The sequence below is a fragment of the Pituophis catenifer genome, unplaced genomic scaffold, assembly GCF_029215685.1.
Source record: "Pituophis catenifer annectens isolate HBS135680 unplaced genomic scaffold, rPitCat1.0.hap2 SCAF_3, whole genome shotgun sequence".
Taxonomy (NCBI): domain Eukaryota; kingdom Metazoa; phylum Chordata; class Lepidosauria; order Squamata; family Colubridae; genus Pituophis; species Pituophis catenifer.
This window is the reverse complement of record NW_027256883.1, coordinates 1,965,246-1,985,044: the sequence shown is the minus strand read 5'-3', so window position 1 is coordinate 1,985,044 and position 19,799 is coordinate 1,965,246. Positions and strand designations below refer to the sequence as shown.

General features: G+C 47.6%; 1 protein-coding gene across 1 annotated transcript in view; it reads left to right on the top strand.

Annotated features, from left to right (window-relative positions):
* The window catches only part of ZC3H3 (zinc finger CCCH-type containing 3), a 195,816-nt gene that overhangs the window by 161,498 nt on the left and 14,519 nt on the right, over positions 1-19,799 (top strand). The window contains exon 10 of the mRNA XM_070940245.1: positions 17,334-17,503. Coding sequence (XP_070796346.1) covers positions 17,334-17,503 — 170 coding nt within the window. The remainder of the gene's footprint in view (positions 1-17,333; positions 17,504-19,799) is intronic.

The following is a 19,799-nucleotide window of genomic DNA, read 5'->3' as shown; positions in this document are numbered from 1 at the left end:
TACAACTTTTCTTGCCTCCGTTGTTAACGGCAGTTGATAAGTGAGTCACCCGGTCATTAAGTGAATGTGGCTCCTTCATTGACTTTGCTTGTCAGAAGGTCGCAAAAGGGGATCAGGGAGGCAGCAACAGTCATAAATCTGAACCAGTTGCTAAGCATCCGAATTTTGATCCCGTGAACATGGGGATGCTGCAATGGTCATAACTGTGAACTGTTAGTGACTATTCGAAGGTACAACTTACGACCGTTCCTTGCACTCAACAACCGTCGCAGCCATCTCACCATCCCACGATCAAAATTCAGGAGCTTAGCAACCGGTATGTATTTCTGTATGTATTTATTTATTTATTTTAATAAATTAAAATAAAATAAATATTTATTTATTTTAATAAATAAATAAATAAAAATAGAATTTCTGTATGTACCGGCAACCTTCCCAGCCGGCTTCGGACAAGCAAAAGTCAGCACGGGAAACCCGATTTGTTTAGCCAAAGCGGCGCTCCCTTAACGACTGCTGCGGCTTGCATAACGACCACGGCATAAAAGGTCGTAAAACTGGACATGACTCACTTAACAAAGAAGCTCGCTTGGCAGTGGAAATTCTGATTCCTTGTACGTCAAGGAACCTCTGCAGTCGTCACCATTAATAGCCCGTCCTATTTTGTGGATATTTGCCTGGAAAAACATTAAAACGACATTCATTTTTTTTATAAAAAAAAAAAAATGGACGGAATTAAAATAGGTAAGAATTTGCCGGTCTCCAGCATGAGAAAAGGCAGGTCGTATACCAGTGGGTTTTTGTGCACACTGTAGCGCATGCTTGCACACTAAACAAAACCCAATATGCTGACGGCAGCACATTCTCCACATTCAAGAAAAGATGCGCGCTTGGCTGGAAGGAAGCCTTTTGTCTCCTCTCCTTTGTGTTCTCTGATCAGAATAACAGAATAACCAAGTGGGAAGGGACCTTGGAGATCATCTAGTCCCACCTCCCGTTCGAGCAGGAGGCCCTGTACCATTTCAGATAGATGGTTGTCCAGTTCTTTAAAAAAAAACTCCAGCGATGGAGCATTCATAACTTCTAAAGGCAAATCATCCCACGGATTAATTTGTCAGGAACTTTATCCTTAATTCCAGGTTGGTCCTCTCCTAGATTAGTTTCCATCCGTTGCTTCTTTTCCTGCCTTCAGGTGCTTTGGAGAATAAGTTGACCCCCCCTCTTCTTTGGGGCAGCCCCTCCAATACTGGAACACTGCCATCGTGTCAGCAAAAGGGGGTGACAGCTGACATTGTCCCACAACTAAAGAAATCTTTCCCAGGAATCGTATAAATTCTAACCAATATAAATAAAGTTTGTGTTATGTCGTCCCCGTGGGGTGAACCAGATGGGAACTGCGTTCGTTGGGCTAATTCTGCATTAGTGTGAAGCTACACTGGCGGAATCTGGCGAAACTGAAAGTACATCTCTTCCCCCACCCCCTTTGCTGCCCAAGAAACTAGGGAGGGTGTCTTCTGAGCTTTGTTCTGTCCCCGTCCCACACACGCACCCCCAAAGACAGCCCGGAGTTAATAAGCCACATGACAAAATCTTTGAAGATAAAGCTGGCAGCAACCCAGTGGCTAGCTGCCAATTCAGACTTTACTCACACAAAACAAAGATTAGACTGCAAGCATTCCGATAAAGCAGGCCAAGTTTCTGCAGTACTAGGATTAGTCCAAATGCAGTCTGACAAGGCAGGCAGAAGTCCAGTAACGCAGAGATCATGGATTATTTCTAGTTTTTGCTCGTCACAAACTGAACCGGCCACCACACCCACATTTATACCCTGTGGGGTGTGGTCCAGTGGCTCAGCTAATCTCTGGCATGCCTTCCCCTCTGCTGCGCACGCTTCTCCCTGCGCCGCTGTCGAGGATCCAGCCAGTACTTATCTCCTTCGTCGCTGTCCACCTGTGGCTGCGGGGACGTGCTTGGCTCTGGGTCTATCTCTTGGCCTTCGGTGTCCTCCGGAGGCATTGTCAGAGAGGAGGGTCCTGGAGAGGGAGGCCTTGCCAACTCCTCTCCCTCACTCTCAGAGTCTGCATCTGTCGATAGCCCAAGCTCAGGCAACGGAGACACAACAAGCTTCTTCCTCCATCCATTATGCAGCTGAGGACTCTGCTGGCTCTTATCTGATCGTTCCCAGGCTGCATCTCCTGGCTGAATCATCCAAGGTCTTTCCCACATGCCAGCCCATTTTATCACGACAATTTATTGGATTATATCCCACTCTTTAAATGCTGTTTCAATGGGGCAGAGTATTCTCCCCTAAATTTGACTGTGGTGCTCCTTGTCAGAGTGACCCTCTGGCTATTTAAGGGCTTATACAGACGGGGAAAACAGATGCTTTCCAAGCAGTGGTGGGATTCAGCCGGTTCAACCCAGTTCGGGAAACCTGTAGTAGTGACCTAAGGGTGGGCCCATCCCACCTACCTGGGCCCATCCCACCCGCCTGAGCGCAATCCCGTCCTATATCGCTGTGTTTTTGACACTGCACGCATGTATGGATGGCGGGAGCGAGCGAATTGCCGTGTTTTGTGACGCCACACACATGCATGGATGGTGGTGCCGCACACGCGGGCTCACATTTCCAGTGCCGAGCGAACCAGTGGTAACGGTATGCGTGAAACCCACCTCTGTTTCCAACTAACAAATATTGCGCTTAGTTGGATAAATGGCCTAGATATTAAGACATAGAACTCTTATTCTATTTTTATGAATCAACGTACTTTAAAATGTAACCTATAACTTGTATATAACTCCTTGAATTCTTCAGACCTTACAAAATCGACTACATATTTCCATCCTGCGGGTACCATAGAACCTTGAACATAGAACGACAGAGTTCGAAGGATATAGTATTACGTGCTCCCATATAATCATATTACTGTTATCTCACGCCGGCTGATGAAGTCCTCACGTCTTAAAGTTCTCAAGGTTGCCCATCTCTGATCTGGGGGGGGGGGGTCTCCTGCTTAAGCAGGGGGTTGGACTAGAAGACCTCCAAAGTCCCTTCCAACTCTGTGATTCTGTCACTCCAGTGCTCCATCCCACTGCTTTTCTGCGCCCGTTGATGGCCCATTTGTTCCCGACCATATTGCCGTCATCGTTCCAACAGCCCTCTTTATGGCCCGAGCCTGCTTAATTGTACCTAGTTTGGGATTACTTTTAATGAAAAGCAGACTAAAGCCATTATAAATAAATAAACACTAAAATCAAAGTTAAGTCCTGCAGCCCTTCCTGATGACAGGCAGGGGAGCCCGGCGACTAACGCTCGAATTTAACTGCTCAGATTTTAGTCCTATCCCAGGTGCCTCTGGGCAGGACGCGGACTTCAAGCCTTCTCCACTGCCCATAAAACAGGAGTTTATTTTGCGTGTGGAGAGCTGGATGGGCTAATCGGTGGGGCGATGCAGAGGTGATTATATCATGTCCTACTTTGAGCAGGCTATGCGATCAACTGCTCTGGTTTACTCTTGAGCCAAGTGCTGGGCACAGCCTTATCTGGGCATCTCAATAGTTCTGGGAATAGGGGTGACTAAAGAGGCCGTAATTAACAGAATTAACCGAGTTGGAAGGGACCTCGGAGGTCTTCTAGTCCAACCCCCCCTGCTCAAGCAGGAGACCCCAGACCAGAGAGGTGCAACCTTGGGAACTTTAATTCCAGAAAAATGGCTGTCCAGTCTCGTCTTAAAAGCCTCCATTGATGGAGCATCCACAACGTCTGGAGGCAGGCCGTTCCACTGATTAACTAATAGAATAACAGAGTTGGAAGGGACCTTGGAGGTCTTCTAGTCCAACCCCCTGCTCAGAGAGGAGACCCCATACAATTCCGAACGAATGGCTGTGCAATCTCTTCTTGAAAACCTCCAACGATGGAGCAACCACGACTTCTGGAGGGAAGCCGTTCCGCTTTGTTTATTCTTTTCACTGTCAGGAAATTTCTCGTTCATTCTAGGTAGGCTCTCTCCTTCATAAGTTTCCACCGGTTGCTTCTTGTTCTTCAGTGAATGAATTGCCAGACTGGCATGAACGGGAAGCAGTTCTTGCCGGCTCTGCTGGCACAGTATGAAGAGGGAGATGGAATCCTGCTGATAAGGGACCTTGTAGGTCTTCTAGTCCAAATCCCTGCTCGAGGCAGGAGTCCTTCTACCGTCCGGGACAAATGGTTGGCCAATCTTCTCTTGAAGATCTCCCACAACTCCAGCAGGAAATGTGTCCCAATTCTTAATCATTCTCCCAGTCAAGAAATTCCTCCTTATTTCCCAATCTGGGAAAAGTCTTCCTCTCAGGAGTTTCCCCCCCATTGCTTCTTGTCCTGCCTTCAGGTGCTTTGGAGAATAGGTGGACCCCTTCTTCTTTGTGGCAGCCCCTCAAGTATTGGAAGATGCTGTCATGTCACCTCCTAGTCCTTCTCTTCACTAGACTGGACAGATCCCAGTTCTTGCAACCTTTCATCGTATAGTTTTAGCCTCATCATCAAATTTGGTGCTCTTCTCGGCACTCTTTCCAGAGTCTCAACATCTTCCTTGTGCTCATGGTGACCAAATCAGTAACAGTGTGTGCTTAATACTCCATCCAGCTCTTCCTCCAGTGAACAAAGTTGAAGTTGTCCCAAAAGTGCTTTTTCAGGAGCCAACTGGACTTTTCTGGTTTTTTCTTTGAAGACGTTTCGCTTCTCATCCGAGGAGCTTCTTCAGTTCTGACTGGATGGAGGGAAAAGGAAGGATTTATACTCCTTGCAGACTGCTGGTCATTTGCATCCTTTTTAGAGAGTCCCTGAGGCCACTTGGAGGTTCATCTGTGTCCTCGGGGTCACCTGAGTGGTGCAAATGGATCCTATGATCTGCAATGTCTGCAGTGGAAATCCAGCAAAAAAAATTGGCTGGGGAATTCTGGGAGTTGGAGTCCAGACATCCGAAAGCTTCCAAGGTGGAAGAGCTCTACGCCCAGGTTTATCTTCCTTTATCGTCCTTTCTTCTATCCTCCTTTATTGATTGATCTTCATTCCATCCCAGCAAGTCCTGATCTCCTGAATCAGACCAGTCTTGAGATGAGAAACGCACGGGAAGGCTTCCTCCTCCAGGCTCCCTGCACCCAGGAAGGCTCCCCTCCCTCTCCTCCATCCAAGAGGCTGAAATGGCCGGATAGCTCCAGGGACACTCCAGAGTCCTTGCAACAACCTCCTCGGAGGGGATTTGGCATTCACATCGTAGTTAATGCTCCAGAAGGGCCCAGTCGCTGAGTTAATTAAAAGCAGAGTCAGGTGGGCCAATTCCGCCATCCCGTCCTTCGTGCTGACGGTCTTCAGGAAGATGGGAAAATTAGAAGGGGGGGGGAAGCCTTCCGTTATGAGGGAGAAAGCCTTACAGTGGCTGGGTGCCAGCTGTGGCTCAGGGGTGACCCTCAAGGTAAACACAAGAGTTGTGCACAAGCAGAGGGCTGGAACAGGCTGCGATCTCCTCGGGGATGAGAAACGGCAAGAGATAAAAGGGGTAACCGAAGTGGACAGATAGTCCACGGGCTACCAGCCGAGGTAGTTGAGTGGTCATGATAGAAGGGAATATTTGTAACTCAGGGTTGAGCTGGGGGGTCCCGGGTGCTCTCTGAACTTGACGGTTTTCTTGCAGATGTTTCATGGCCCAGTTAGGGAACCTTCTCTGCACTCTTTCTAGACTCTCAACATCCTTTTTTATAGTGTGGTGACCAAAGCTGGATGCAGCATTCTAGGTGTGGTCTTACTAAGGCTTTATGGAGTGGTATTAGTACCTTCCTTTTTTTTTTTTTAATTTAATTTATATGCCGTCCTTCTCCGGAGACTCGGGATTCCTTGATCTTGATTGGATCCCTCTGTTCATGCAGTTTAGGATTGCCTTGGCTTCTTTGGCTGTCGCCGCACACGGCTGGCTCATATTTAACAGCTTGTCCACTAAGACTCCAAGATCCCTCTCACGGTTACTGCTATTAAGAAGCCTGGTTTCACCCAGTCTATAAGTGTATTTTTCGTTTTTCTTTCCTAAGTGTAAGACTTGACTTTTCTCTACATTGAATTTCATTTTGTTAGATAGGGGGCCCAGGGTTCAAATCTGTCCAGATCCATCTGGATCTTGAGCCTATCTTCTAGGGTGTTGGCTATTCCTGCCAGCTTAGTATCATCTGCAAATTTCGTAAGTTCCCCTTCTATTCCCTCATCTAAGTCATTTATGAAGATAATGAAGAGTCCTGGGCCTAGGACGATACCCTTGTGGTACCCCGCTGCATACTTCCCTCCATCATTAAAACTCCTTCTGGTTTGAACCGTCTCCTCTCCCATCCCATCAGCAACGTTTTGAGAAGGACCAGGTTTTGTGGTGGAGGCACCTACCTGCAGCTTATCCCCATCGCAGTTCTAGGGAGCGGCCAAAAGACGTAGGATTTCAGGAGAGGCCCGTCACCAGCCAGCCGAAGGATGACTGACAGTTAGAGTTGTAGAATAAGGATATCTCTTAAGAGGCAGGGCTTGGCATCAGCACCTGCCAGCAAATTACCCTTTGCTAACTAACTGCGTTTTGCAGCCGAGCCCCAACCAGGTGCCCATTTTGTGGCCAGAAACCCGATGTCCTAAATGGAAGCGAACGTAATTGGGTTGCTTTTCCGCAGCCCCGGCACCAGGCGCCCGTCTGGCCCGTCTGCAATTATTTTAAAATATTCCAATTTAAATGAAAATATAAAAGAGATATTTAGAATATTTATTCTATTAGCCAACGTGCTTACGGCATCACTTTTGGAGTGTCAGAAAAACATTCTCCTACAGATGATGGATAGCAGCCTGTAATTATATATATATATATAAATATATATATAAATATATGGAGGGGGGATGGAATTGCTGAGCACGCCATATTTAACGGGGGAGAGAAAATACCCAGCCTGGGCCGTGGAGGGTTAATTTTATTCTCTAAATAATATCAAAAGTGCTGAGTGCGTTCCTTTCGCGCAACGTAGAAAGTCCTCAAATGGGCCCCGGAGAGTTTATAATATTCTACTGAATCAAGTAAAAATGTTAACCTTGTTCATAAAACGATGGCTTGTTAAAGATGCGCAGTCCCTTTTCGTGTGAATAATTTAGAACGGGAGTAAATCTCTTCTCGTTCGTTTTTTTTTTTTTCCCTTCCCTTCCCTCCCTCTCCCTCTTCTCTCTTCGGTGTGTCCAAGATGCAACAGCACAGACCAGCTGTCTGCAATGTTTTTTTTTTTAACTTTGCAAAGGACAAAGGCAAGGAAGGTGGGTGGGTGGGTTCAGTGTCAGTGCAGAGGGAGGGGTCCTGGGGAGACCCTCTCCTGAAGGACCTCTCTGGCCTTCCAGCCAGCCTCTTCCCGCCAGGTTCCCTATTGTGATGGGGCACTTTCCCCATAGCTAGCTGGCTAAACGTCCATGGAGATTCTCAATCATCCAAGCCACGGTTGTCCCAGAGATGGGTGGTTTTTTTTTTGCAAAAGGCAACTTGATTTGAATAGCAGAATAACAAGAGTTGGAAGGGACTTTGGAGGTCTTCTAATCCAATCTCCTGCTCAAGTAGGAGACCCTACACCATGTCAGATCATCCAGTCTCTTCTTGAAAACCCCCAGTGATGGAACAGCCACAACTTCTGGTGGCAAGCTGTTCCACTGATTGATTGTTCTTACTGTTAGGAAATTTCTCCTTAGTTCTAGGTTGCTTCTCTCCTTCATTAGTTTCCACCCGTTGCTTCTTGTTCTGCCTTCAGGTGCTTTGAAGAATAGGTGGCAGCCCCTCAAGTACCGGAAGACTGTTATGTCAGCCCTAGTCCTTCTCTTCTGAACTTTTATAGAATACAGAATGACAGAGTTGGAAGGGACCTTGGAGGTCTTGTAGTCCAACCCTCTGCTCAAGCAGGAAAGCCTAAACCATTTCAAATAAATGGCTGTCCAGTCTCTTCTTGAAAACCTCCAGTGATGAAGCACACACAGCTTCTGGTGGCAAGCTGTTCCACTGGTTAATTGTTCTCACTGTCAGGAAATTTCTCCTTAGTTTTAGGATGGATCTCTCTTTGGTCTTGCCTTTGGGTGCTTTGGAAAATAGCTTGACTCCCTCCTCTTCTTTGTGGCAGCCCCTCAAATCTTGGAAGACTGCTATCATGTCTCTCCTGGTCCTTTTTTTCATTAAACTAGACATATCCAATTCCTGCAACCGTTCTTCAGGTTTTAGCCTCCAGCCCCCTAATTGATGCTCTTCTCTGCATTTTTCCCAAAGTCTCAACCTTTTTTTTATAATATAGTGACCCAAACTAGAGCCAGTATTCCAAGTGTGGTCTTACTAAGGCTTTGTAAAGCAGTACTAGAAATACTTCAAGTGATCTTGATTCTATTTTTAAGTTAATGCAGCCTAGGATCGCATAGGCTTTTTTGGCTGCTGCCACACACAGCTGGCTCATACTTAAGTGATTGTCTGCTAGGACTTCAAGGTGCCTCCCGCAGTTAGTGGCTATTGAGCCAGGTTTCACCTACCTTGTACCTGTCCGTTTGGTTTTACTTGCCTAAGTGTACAGTACTGGCTAAAATTGTGGGAACCTTTTTGGGAAAAGTTGTATTTTGGAGGTTTGATGGCTAATAACACACATTTTTTTGGAGTTTCAAGATAAACCTATTCCACTGCTGGAATCAATGTCCTGGGAATAGCCCAGACCTTCTTAACCCAACTGAAAATCTATGGAGCCGACTATACAAACTTGTTAGTCAGAACTTGCGACCCAGCAATGAAACCCAGTTAATGGAAGCCATCATTCCATCTTGGTTTCACATTAGAGCAGCTGCAGAACTCAAAGACTTGGTTCACTCCATGGGAAGACGTTGTAAGGCCGTCATTCATGCTAAAGGTTACCCAACGAAGGATTAACTGACATGGGGATAACTTTTGTATATCTCGGTTTTTCTATGGGGATAATTTTTGTATATCCTGTTTTTTCTCTGTGTTTCACTTTTCTTCTTTATACTGTAACTGCTATTCTAATAGCAAATCCTTCATAAAAGTTACTGCATTACATTCTTGATTCAATTATCTTTCCATTCATTGATATATAATTTTATGGTACTACTCCAAAAAAAAGTGGTGTTATTAGCTAGTTTTAGAAAATACACTTTTCCCAAAAGGTTTCCACAATTTTGGCCACTACTGTAAAACCTGACTTTTCTCTACATTAAATTTCATTTTGTTGGATAGGGACCAGTGTTCGAGTCCATCGAGATCCTTCTGGATCCTGAGCCTCTCTTCTGAGATATTGGCTATTCCTGCCAGTTTAGTGTTGCCTGAAAATTTGATTTTTCCTTCTATTTCCCAGTACCTTCAGCAGTGGACGGCCCTAGGAACATGGGAAGCAAGTCCCAAGGCCGGCCTCCGTTAATGGTCCACTCCGTTGGGTCATTCTGGGGCGAAGCAAGGCCTCTTTTCAAGCGCGGGAAATCAGGAGATCCAGGCAGGCAGTTCAAATGAATCTATAGGGTTTTTGCAGATTTATGCTCTGCTAGAAGAATCTGAACTACGAACAGTCAAAGCGAATTAGATGAGAGTCAGCGGAATTCAAATTGGGCTGAATTTAGATCTCTTGTGGGTGCAAAGGGACTCGAGACTTATGAGGCGTTTGACTCCTCCCTCGGTCTCAGCCTGGTCATTTCCTACACCTCCGCTTCCGTCCTGGCTGCAAACTATGGTTTGAGAGCTGGGAAACAGGCTGGGGTGGAGACCGTCTCCTGCTCTTTGGCTGCAGTAGGGGGCAGCGCCGGCCTGAGCTGCAAAGACCAGCTGGAGAGGGTCAGCAGGCTCCCATCTCTGCTAACGCACCTGCCTTTGCCGGTTACCCCCTCCTCAAATGTCACCGGGGCCATTTCTGAGGTTCTGGTGTCAGGAGCTGCCCCGTGAGAATAGGTGACGACATGTGGGCCGGTGTTGTTGGTTATTTCTATAAAAGGTATCTCACTCACTCTCTCTCTCTCCCCCCCACCTCCCTCTCCCTCTCCCCTCTCACTCACTCCCTTTTTCTCACTTCCTTGCTCACAGTTGCATAAAAGTCAGCTTGCCCCATTTAAAAATTAGTACCAGCAGAGGGGGGAGATGGTATGATATCCCTCCTTCCCTCCATCTTTCCTTTCTTTTCTTCTTTCCTTTTCTCTCCATTCCATTACTTTCCCCTTTCCTTTCCTTTCCTTTCCTTTCCTTTCCTTTCCTTTCCTTTCCTTTCCTTTCCTTTCCTTTCCTTTCCTTTCCTTTTTTCCGTTCTCCTCCTCTCCTCTCCTCCCCTCCCCTCCCCTCCCCTCCCCTCCCCTCCCCTCCCCTCCCTTCCCCTTCTTTCTCTCCCTCCTTTTCCCCTCCCTGTTTGTCAGTATATCAATGAAACAACTAACTAACACGGGTCTGCGACAGACAGGCCCCCAATCCAGGATAAATCAAATCAAATAAACTAAACTAAACTAAACTAACTAAATCAAGTCGAGCGGGCGCCCCCTTCCTCCTCTCCCTGGGGCCGGGGCAAGGTTGTGGACAATGGGTGCAGGCAGCCTGGCAAGCAGGAAGCCAGGAATTCCCACCGTTTGCAGGCTGCTGCCAGAGGGAGATGCCAGGCAAATCCCTCTTTCGACCAGCTGCCTCTCTTTCGCCTCCTGAAATGAAGCGAAGGGTTGGACGTAATCGTTCCGCCACTCACTTTTGTGCGCCCGGCCCACCGTTTTCCCAAACGGCCCTCCTGGGAAAGGCCAGGCTCCGTGGGCATACGACGGTGGCACAGCAGAACAACAGAGTTGGAAGGGACCTCGGAGGTCTTCTAGTCCAACCCCCTGCTCAGGCAGGAGACCCTAGGCCAAGTAGACCATTTCAGACACGTGGCTCTCCAGTCTCTTCTTAAAAACCAACAGTGATGGAGCACCCATAACTTCTGGAGGCAAGTCCTAGGCTCCCAAAGAGTGTGGGAAGCCCATCTCAGCAAGGTGATTTTGTGGGTGGGTGGGGAATCCCTCCATGTTCCCAGGGAATCCCTCTGAAGATTGGCGAGAAGATTTGGAGAGCCCCCTCCCTTATTGCTTTAAGACCTGGCCTCCAGATATTGTGGGTGCTCCCATCAGAGGAGGTTTTCAAGAAGAGATTGGACAGCTATTTGTCTGGACTCCTGCTCGAGCAGAGGGCTGGACTAGAAGACCTCCAAAGTCCCTTCCAACTCTCTCGTTCTGCATTTCTGTAAGGCACAGCACTGGAACACCCCCCCCTCACTCTGCCCTCTCCCCCCCCTTCCCCATCCTGAACTTCCTGTTGGATTTTCTTATGCCCCCTCGAGATGTTTGCTCTTCCTTTTTATAGTGCAACCGGCCGTCCAGCCATCCAGGATCTGCCCAGAGGGGTAAAATTAGCTTCCCCGACAGGTGAACCAGATCAAATATCTCCAAGAATGAGATGGGCCCCCTTACACCTCTTAGCCCCCCCCCCCCTCCTCCTCCTCACCTCATCTGACATGCTGGAGGCTCACAGTAACCGAATCTCTGTGTTTTCTTGGGCACTGCCCAAGAGGCCGGTGGATGCTTATCATTGGCGCGTACTTCTACCCGCCATGCAATTTTGCATCTCTTGTTAGGCGTGGCAGGGCAGCGTTTCTTCTGGCTGGGATCAGAGCGTCCCTCCTACCCCTCCCTCTTCACCCTGACCCAGGCCTGATTGACATCTTTCAACGGGACTGTTGTCATGTAGAGGATGACGTGATAGCAGTCTTTCCAGTATTTTGAGGAGCTGCCACAAATAAGAGGGGGTCAACTTATTTCCCAAAGCACCTGAAGGCAGGACAAGAAACAATGGATGGAAACTAATCAAGGAGAGAAGCAACCTGGAATTAAGGAGAAATTTCCAGACAGTTAAAAACAATTAATCAGTGGAAAGGGCTTGCCACTAGAAGTTATGGCTGCTCCATCACTGGAGGTCTGTAGAGATTCTCAGTCATCCAGGTCCTGGTTGTCCCAAAGGTGCTTTTTCTGGAGGCGTCTTCTTTTGAAAGACGTTTTGCTTTTCACCCAAGAAGCTCCTTCACTTCTAACTGAATGGTGGGGAATGGAAGGATTTACATTCTTGAGTGCTAACGATGACTGCAAAGAAGTCTTCCATCCCCCACCAATCATTTAGAGCTGAAGACGCTTCTTTTTTAACTGTTATTAGTTTATAACATAAAATACAAGAGAGAATTGTAGGAAAAATAGGGGAGGGAGAAAGAGAAAAAGAAAGAAAAGGCCTTGACTTCCAACTCTATTTTTTTTTTTTTAATTTGATTTATATGCCGCCCTTCTCCGAAGACTCAGGGCGGCTTACAATGCGTTAAGCAATAGCCTTCATCCTTTTGTATATTTATACAAAGTCAGCTTATTGCCCCCACAAACTGGGTCCTCATTTCACCCACCTTAGAAAGGATGGAAGGCTGAGTCAACCTTGAGCCTTGGCGAGATTCGAACCCTGCAGTAATTGCAGGCAGCTGGTCTTAATAACCAGCTTAATAACAGGGTGCCTTAAACCCCTGTACTACCAAGGCTCTTGCTCTTATTTGATGCAGTAGAATAAGATAACATGAAACCTCAATTTTTTACTATGACATAATAGTATAAACTAGCCCTTTTTATAACAAACCTATCTAATCGGTAAAATCCAAAATCAACGTTTCATTTTTTTCCACCTCGAGCACAAAGTCCAGAAGCGGTTTCCAAGTCGAAACCAAAGTAATTGTGTATTGGTTTTTCTTTAATTAAAGTAGTTCATTTAGCCACCTCTGCTAACTCCATCAACTTTTGCAGCCGTTCGTCCATTGTGGGACTCGAAGCGTCCTTCCATAGAACAGAAGAAGCTTCTTGAATGAGAAGCGAAACATTTTCAAAGGGGAAAAAAAAAAACCCAAGGAAGTCCAGTTTCTTTTTGGAAAAGCACCTTTGGGACAACCATCCCTGGAGGTTTTCGAGAAGAGATTGGAGAGCCAATTTGTCTAGAATGGAATTGGACAGAGGTGTCCAACTTTGGCAACTTCAAGACTCGTGGACTTCGACTCCCAGAATTCCCCAGCCAGCCTCAAGCTTTAAAAGTTCCCAAGGTTGGAAAACCCGGCTTGAGCGAGGGTTGGACTAGAAGACGTCCAAGGCCCCTTCTGTTCTTCTGTAAGCCAATCTATGGCGTCATTAGAACCCTCCGGGCAGAGCACAACCCCAGAATTAGCTGGGCACCCAGTTGGTTTTCTTCTGGGTACAGCAGAGAGGCTGGTCAACAGATCCTAGTCCACTTGTTACCCGGGTAAGGTTACATATTTTCCTGTGTGAGAGTGCCAGCATTCCTTATCCCCCCCAGGGAGGGTGGCCAGACCAAAGATTTGAGCAGGTTCAAGAGGAGAAAAGCCCTCGTCACAGGGGACCAAGACGGCATCTTCAATTTCTAACAAGGAGGGGCACCCTGTAAATACCCAGCCACAGAGGGGGTGGGGGGGGGCACCTGTATTTTTAGCTTGCCTGGCACGGAGAGCCTCTCCAGACACGCTTTCTCTGCCACTCCCGGCTCCAGACCAGCCTGTCCCTTGACGTCAGAGGGATTGAATTGTCCTCGCCACTAAGAGGTGACAGCTTCTGCCTACTTCTGCGTGCGCATAACAGCCGTGTCCAGGGTCCCCAAAATCGCTCTTAAAACATCCGTCGGAGCCGCAGCACGGAGGCAGGCCTGTCCCGGCCCTCCGTCGGCCGCCCAGCTTCGGAGGTTGCTCAGACGAAGGTTAGGTGGACGTGGCAAGGCTGTCCGAATGCAGTTTCTTTGGCTCTGCCCAGCTGTTGTGTGTTTCTCAAGCCTCAGTTGCTGTTGTGTGAGTGCAGCGCCTGATGGATTAGTTCCGTAACTTCAGAGGACGGCCTCCTCGCAACCAGCCAGAACTCTGATGGATAAACCAGAAGCAGAAGGAGGCACTTCAAAGGAAACCTTCCCGGTTCGGGTTTGAAAGCAGACCGCATACGTGTAAATTTAGCCCCACGCATTTGGATGTAACGTCTTCCCATATTTCCAGGAAGGGACTTGGACCATCATCCTGTCTCTCCTTTTTCTTCGTCCATATTTGGTCATCTTTCAGCTGCAAAGCGTGGCGCGTTTTAGTACATCCCAGTTCCCTCTGCTCCTCTCGCAAAGAGAGTAACCGTCGGGAGGGACCCCGGAGGTCTTCTAGTCCAACCCTCTCCTCAAGCAGCAGATCATGTACCATTCCAGTCAAACAGTTGTCCGACCTCCAAAACGTCTGAAGGCAAGACGTTCAACTAATAATCCATTGTTCTCGTTCTCAGGAAATTTCTCTCTTATTTCTAGATTGTCCTAAAGGTGCTTTTTTTTCAAGAGGCAACTGGACTTTCTGGTTTTTCTTTGAAGACGTTTCGCTTCTCATCCTAGAAGCTTCTTCAGCTCTGGATAAGAAGCAAAACCTCTTCAAAGAAAAAAAACAGAAAGTCCAGTTGCCTCTTGAAAAAAAAGGATCTTTGGGACAACCATGGCCTGGATGACGGAGAATCTCCATAGACATTCATTTCTAGGTTGAATCTCTCCTTGATAAGTTTCCATCCATTACTTTTTGTCTTGCTTTGGAGAGTAAATCGACTCCCTCTTCTTTGTGGCAGCCCCTGAGATATTGGAAAACTGCTGACATGTCTCCCCTGGTCCTTCTCTTCACTAGACTAGCCAGGCCCAGTTCCTGCAACCGTTCTTCGTATCTTTTAGCCTCCAGTCCCCTCATCATCTTTCTTGCTCTTCTCTGCACTCTTTCTAGAGTCTCAACATCTTTTTTTACATCGTGGCGACCAAAACTGGATGCAGGATTCCAAGTGTGGCCTTACCAAGTCATCATAAAGTGGTACTAACAGTTCACCTCATCTTGATTCTGTCTCTCCATTAATGCAATTTAGGATTGCGTTGGCTTTTTTGGCTTCTGCTGCATACGGCTGGCTCATATTTAAGTGATTGTCCATTAAGATTCCAAGATCCGTCTCACAGTTCCTGCTGTTGAGCCAGGTACCATCTATACTGCCTTCAGGTGCCTTGGAGAATAGGTTGACCCCCTCTTCTTTGTGGCAGCCCGTGAGATATTGGAAGACCTCTCTCCTGTCACTGCCTGGTCTTTCTTTTCACTAGAGTAGACATACCCAATTCCAGTAACCATTTTTCGTATGTTTTAGCCTCCAGTCCCCTAATCATCTTTGTTGCTCTTCTCTGCACTCTTTCTAAAGTCTCAACATCTTTTTTTTACATCATGGTAACCCAAACTGGATGCAATATCTCAAGTGAGGCCTCACCAAGGCATCATAAAGTGGTACTAACACTTCACCTCATCTTGATTCTGTCCCTCCGTTAATGCAGCCAAGTTTGATCATGAGTGGTCCTTCTCCTGAAATGAAGGGCCCCCAGTCCCCCTCCTGGACATCATTGGGCCTGGGTCTGTGGCTTCCCTCCCAGCCTGTCCTGGCAGCCTGGCAATTCCTTTGGGTCCGAGCCGTACACACACTCCAACTCTGTGGCTGAAATATCAGCCTTGAAAAAAACCTGAGAAGGAATACCATCATAGAATCTATATACAGTCTCTGCAATTCCTGAGCCAGAGTTTATATACCGTGTTTCCCCGAAAATAAGACCTAACTGGAAAATAATACCTAATGCGTCTTTTGGAGCAAACATTAATAAGTTGTTAAGTTAGTAACACAGTTGTTGAATGAATTTGGCTTCCCCATGGACTTTGCTCGTCAGAAGGTCGCAAAAGGGGATCACGTGATCCCCCCCCAGGGACACACTGCAACCGCCATAAGTACATGCCGGAGCCGTAGTGGCGCTGTGGTTAGAATCCTGTATTGCAGGCTAATTCTGCCCCTGCCAGCGGTTCGATCCTGACTGACTCAGGGTTGATTCAGCCTTCCATCTTTCCAAGGTTGGTAAAATGAGGACCCAGATTGTTGGGGGCCAGAGGCTGACTCTGTAAACCGCTTAGAGAAGGCTGGAAAGCATTGGGAAGCGGGATAGAAGTCTAAGTGCTAGTGCTACTGTCCTTCCTTCCTTCCTTCCTTCCTTCCTTCCTTCCTTCCTTCCTTCCTTCCTTCCTTCCTTCCTTCCTTCCTTCCTTCCTTCCTTCCTTCCTTGTCAGAATGTAGTATTGAAGGCTAACTCTGCCCACTGCCAAGAGTTTGATCCTAATTGGCTCAAGGTTGACTCAGCCTTCCATCCTTCTGAGGTGGGTAAAATGAGGACCCAGATTGTTGGGGGCAAGAGGCTGACTCTGTAAACAGCTTAGAGAGGGCTGGAAAGCACTATGAAGTGGTATATAAGTCTAAGGGCTAGTGCTAAGTAGGGAGGGAGGGAGGGAGGGAGGGAGGGAGGGAGGGAGGGAAGGAAGGAAGGAAGGAAGGAAGGAAGGAAGGAAGGAAGGAAGGAAGGAAGGAAGGGCCATGGTGGCATAGTGATTAGAGTGTAGTATTGCAGGATGACTCTGCCCACTGCCACTGGAGTTCAATCCTGATCAGCTGAAGGTCGACTCAGCCTTCCATCTTTCCGAGGTTGTAAAATGAGGACCCAGATGGTTGGGGGCCAGAGGCTGACTCTGAAAACCACCTAGAGAGGGCTGGAAAGCACTGGGAAGCGGTATATGAGTCTAAGTGCCAGTGCTATCCAAATTTTGATCGTGTGACCATGGGGATGCTGCAGTGGTCGCAAGTGTGAAAAACGGTCACGAGTCACTTTGTTTCAGTGCCGTTGGAAGGTCAAACGGTCACTGAACAAATGTTTATAAGATGAGGACTACCTGTACTTGTGACATTTCCACGACGTCCATTGCAAATTGCCTTGGCCTTTTCAATGTGGGGATTCAGCTTGAGTTGGGCACACACTGAGGCATCTAAATTGACACACACACACACACACACACACACACACACACACACACACACAGAGAGAGAGAGTTGTGTGTCTTGCATTTTCTGTATCAACATAGACCTGGTTGAACGTGCAATTCAAGACCAGAAGCCTTAATCGCCTTTGTGTTTCTAGCCCATAAAAGGTTATCTGATAATGTTATTTGGCTGTAACGTTGATGCTGGACCCTGTCCCCGTTTAGCTTCCAAGCTCCTCCGGGCTGGCTGTTGGCCAGCTTTGGGAAGCCACCTCAGATATTTGATCAGCTCCCTAAACGCTTGAGTTCCTTCTTTGGAGAAGCTCCAGAAGGCCCTCCTTGCCTTCCTCCGTAGGTTGTTGATTCATGGTGGATCTTGTTGTCTTCCTTTTCAGTGCAAGAAGAAACACACATTGGTGTGCCCGGACTTCTCCAAGCACGGCGTCTGCCCCAAGGGCTCCCACTGCAAACTCCAGCATCCCCAGAAGAAGCACCAGGCCAAGCAAGCCAGCACTAGAAACTCCTGCCCACCTGAGCAGAGAAACTATGCAAAGCAGACTTGGAGGTAAGGAGGTTCCTCGGGAGCTGCCATCGCTCTGTCTTCTCCCGCGCGGAAAGCCTGGGGGCCGTCAGAAGAATGGGTCTCTTTCCCGTAGCCAGGTTGGCACCAGTGCTGCTCTCCTTGGTCTTGGTGTCGAGGTTCCGACTGACGAACCCAAGCGAAGCAGGCACCAACGAAGACGATCCAATCTCCTTGTGCAAAGCTTTGTTGAGTACATCATTTCGGCACGTATGAAAGCAAAACCAGATCTAGCTATTTCCCGCGCAAACCTGTGTAGTTAAAGTATAGATTCTCCTCCCTATTAGACCAGGTCAAAATCATCCAATTGTGTTTCTTAATATTGTTATGAGAAAGTCTTTTTGACTCTGGCAAACACCTCCTGAAGTGTCCTTGGTTCCCATGGCTGTTGTCTCGTTGTACATTCCATTCTTCCTCTCCCCGCCCCCTCGGGTGAAACAGCAAAAGCAAAATTCGAAGCTTGACCTTTGGCCCTGCAGCCATGGTGGGAACCTTAAAAGAGGAGGGGGCCCGAATGGGGGTCTAGGACAACTTGCTGTGGCCAACTTGCCTCGGTTGACTCACCCTGGAACAACAATTCCACGCGGGATAACTCAAGAGAGAGAGAAGTGAATTGCGGCAGGGTGAGAAGCCCTCAAGATTGGGGCGAACTTCAGTTCTACCGGTCCCTCTCTTAAATTACCCCACATTGAAATTGTTCTACGGCAAGTTGTCCCACAGAGAGGCCGGGGTGAGTCGACCAGGATTGGCCGTGGCAAGTTGTCCCATTCCACCGAACAATGTCAAAAGATGAAAGGAGAGTTTGTGCCTAATTCCTGTTGGTTCTTGGCCAGGGAACCTCTTCAAAACGTGGCACGTTATGGTCTACGGAGATTTTCGATCATCCGGGTCCTGGTTGTCCCAAATGTGCTTTTTCAGGAGGCAACTGGACTTTCTTGTTTTTTCTTTTGAAGACGTTTCACTTCTCATTCAAGAAGCTTCTTCAGCTCTGACTGGATGGTGAGGAATGGAAGGATTGATACTCCTTGCAGACAGCTGGTCCTTTGCATCCTTTCAGAGGGTCATTGAAGCCACCTGAAGTTTATCTTTGTCCTCAGGGTCACCTGGTTTGAAAGAAGGGTCCAAGAGGACATTTATGTCCAACTTCAACAGACCTCCCTCAATAGAGGAGGAGGGATACGACATTATCTCCAATCTACAATATAGTCTTTTCAGCAGTTCCAAGAAGGCTCCACAGCCATTTGCACCACTCAGGTGACCCTGAGGACACAGACAAAGTGGCCTCAATGACTCTCTAAAAGGATGCAAAGGACCAGCTGTCTGCAAGGAGTATCAATCCTTCCATTCCCCACCATTCTGTCAGAGCTGAAGAAGCTTCTCGGATGAGAAGCGAAACATCTTCCAAGAAAAAAACAGAAAGTTTTTTTGACTCCTGAAAAAGCACCGTTGGGATGGCATGTTTTGCTCTTGAGAAGCCGGTCTTGGTAGCCAGCAGAGGAATCCGTGTTGGAAGGACGTGGTGATAGTTGTGGAATGAGGTAGACTTAGAAGTGGGTGCCCTGCATCCATAACTCTCATCTGCCAGCCATTCTGGGCAACGGATACTGGCCAATGAAGGATAGGCAGTCTTCTTCTGATCATCCAAGAACATCGGGGACCTCCTGGTGCCTTCCCAGTAGCAAGAGAGCTGGACTCCGCTGTTCACACAAACGACGCAGATTCCCAAATCAAATCATCATTGAATTCTGGGCCATGTTGGCCTGTTGCGCTCTCACTTCATTCCCCACTTAATCCCCTTTCTGATCATACAACAGGTTCATTTACAACAGGTTCATTTACAACAGGTTCATTTACTGACCGAAGTTACGATGGCACTGGAAAAAAATGACTTTCTCACATTTACAGCCATTGCAGCATCCCCCATGGTCACGTGACCAAAATCCAACCGCTTGGGACCGACTCATACTTATGACAGTCGCAGAGTCCCATTGCCAAATGATCCCCTTTGGCAACCTTCTGACCCACGGGGAAGCTACTTAATAACCGTGGTACTGATTCACTTAACACCGGTGGCAAGAAAGGTCTTCCGATGGGGCAAAACTCACTTAACAGCTGTCTCGTTTAGCAGCGGAAATGTTGGCTTCAATTGTGGTCGTAAGTCGAGGATTCCCTGGGTTGCAGTCCTTCTAGCAGCCGCATGTGGAAAAGGACCCAGCTGATCTGTTGTTGCAGCTCAGGGCAGTCCCGAAGCCTTAAATCAACGGTTTGTGTGGAAGGTGAT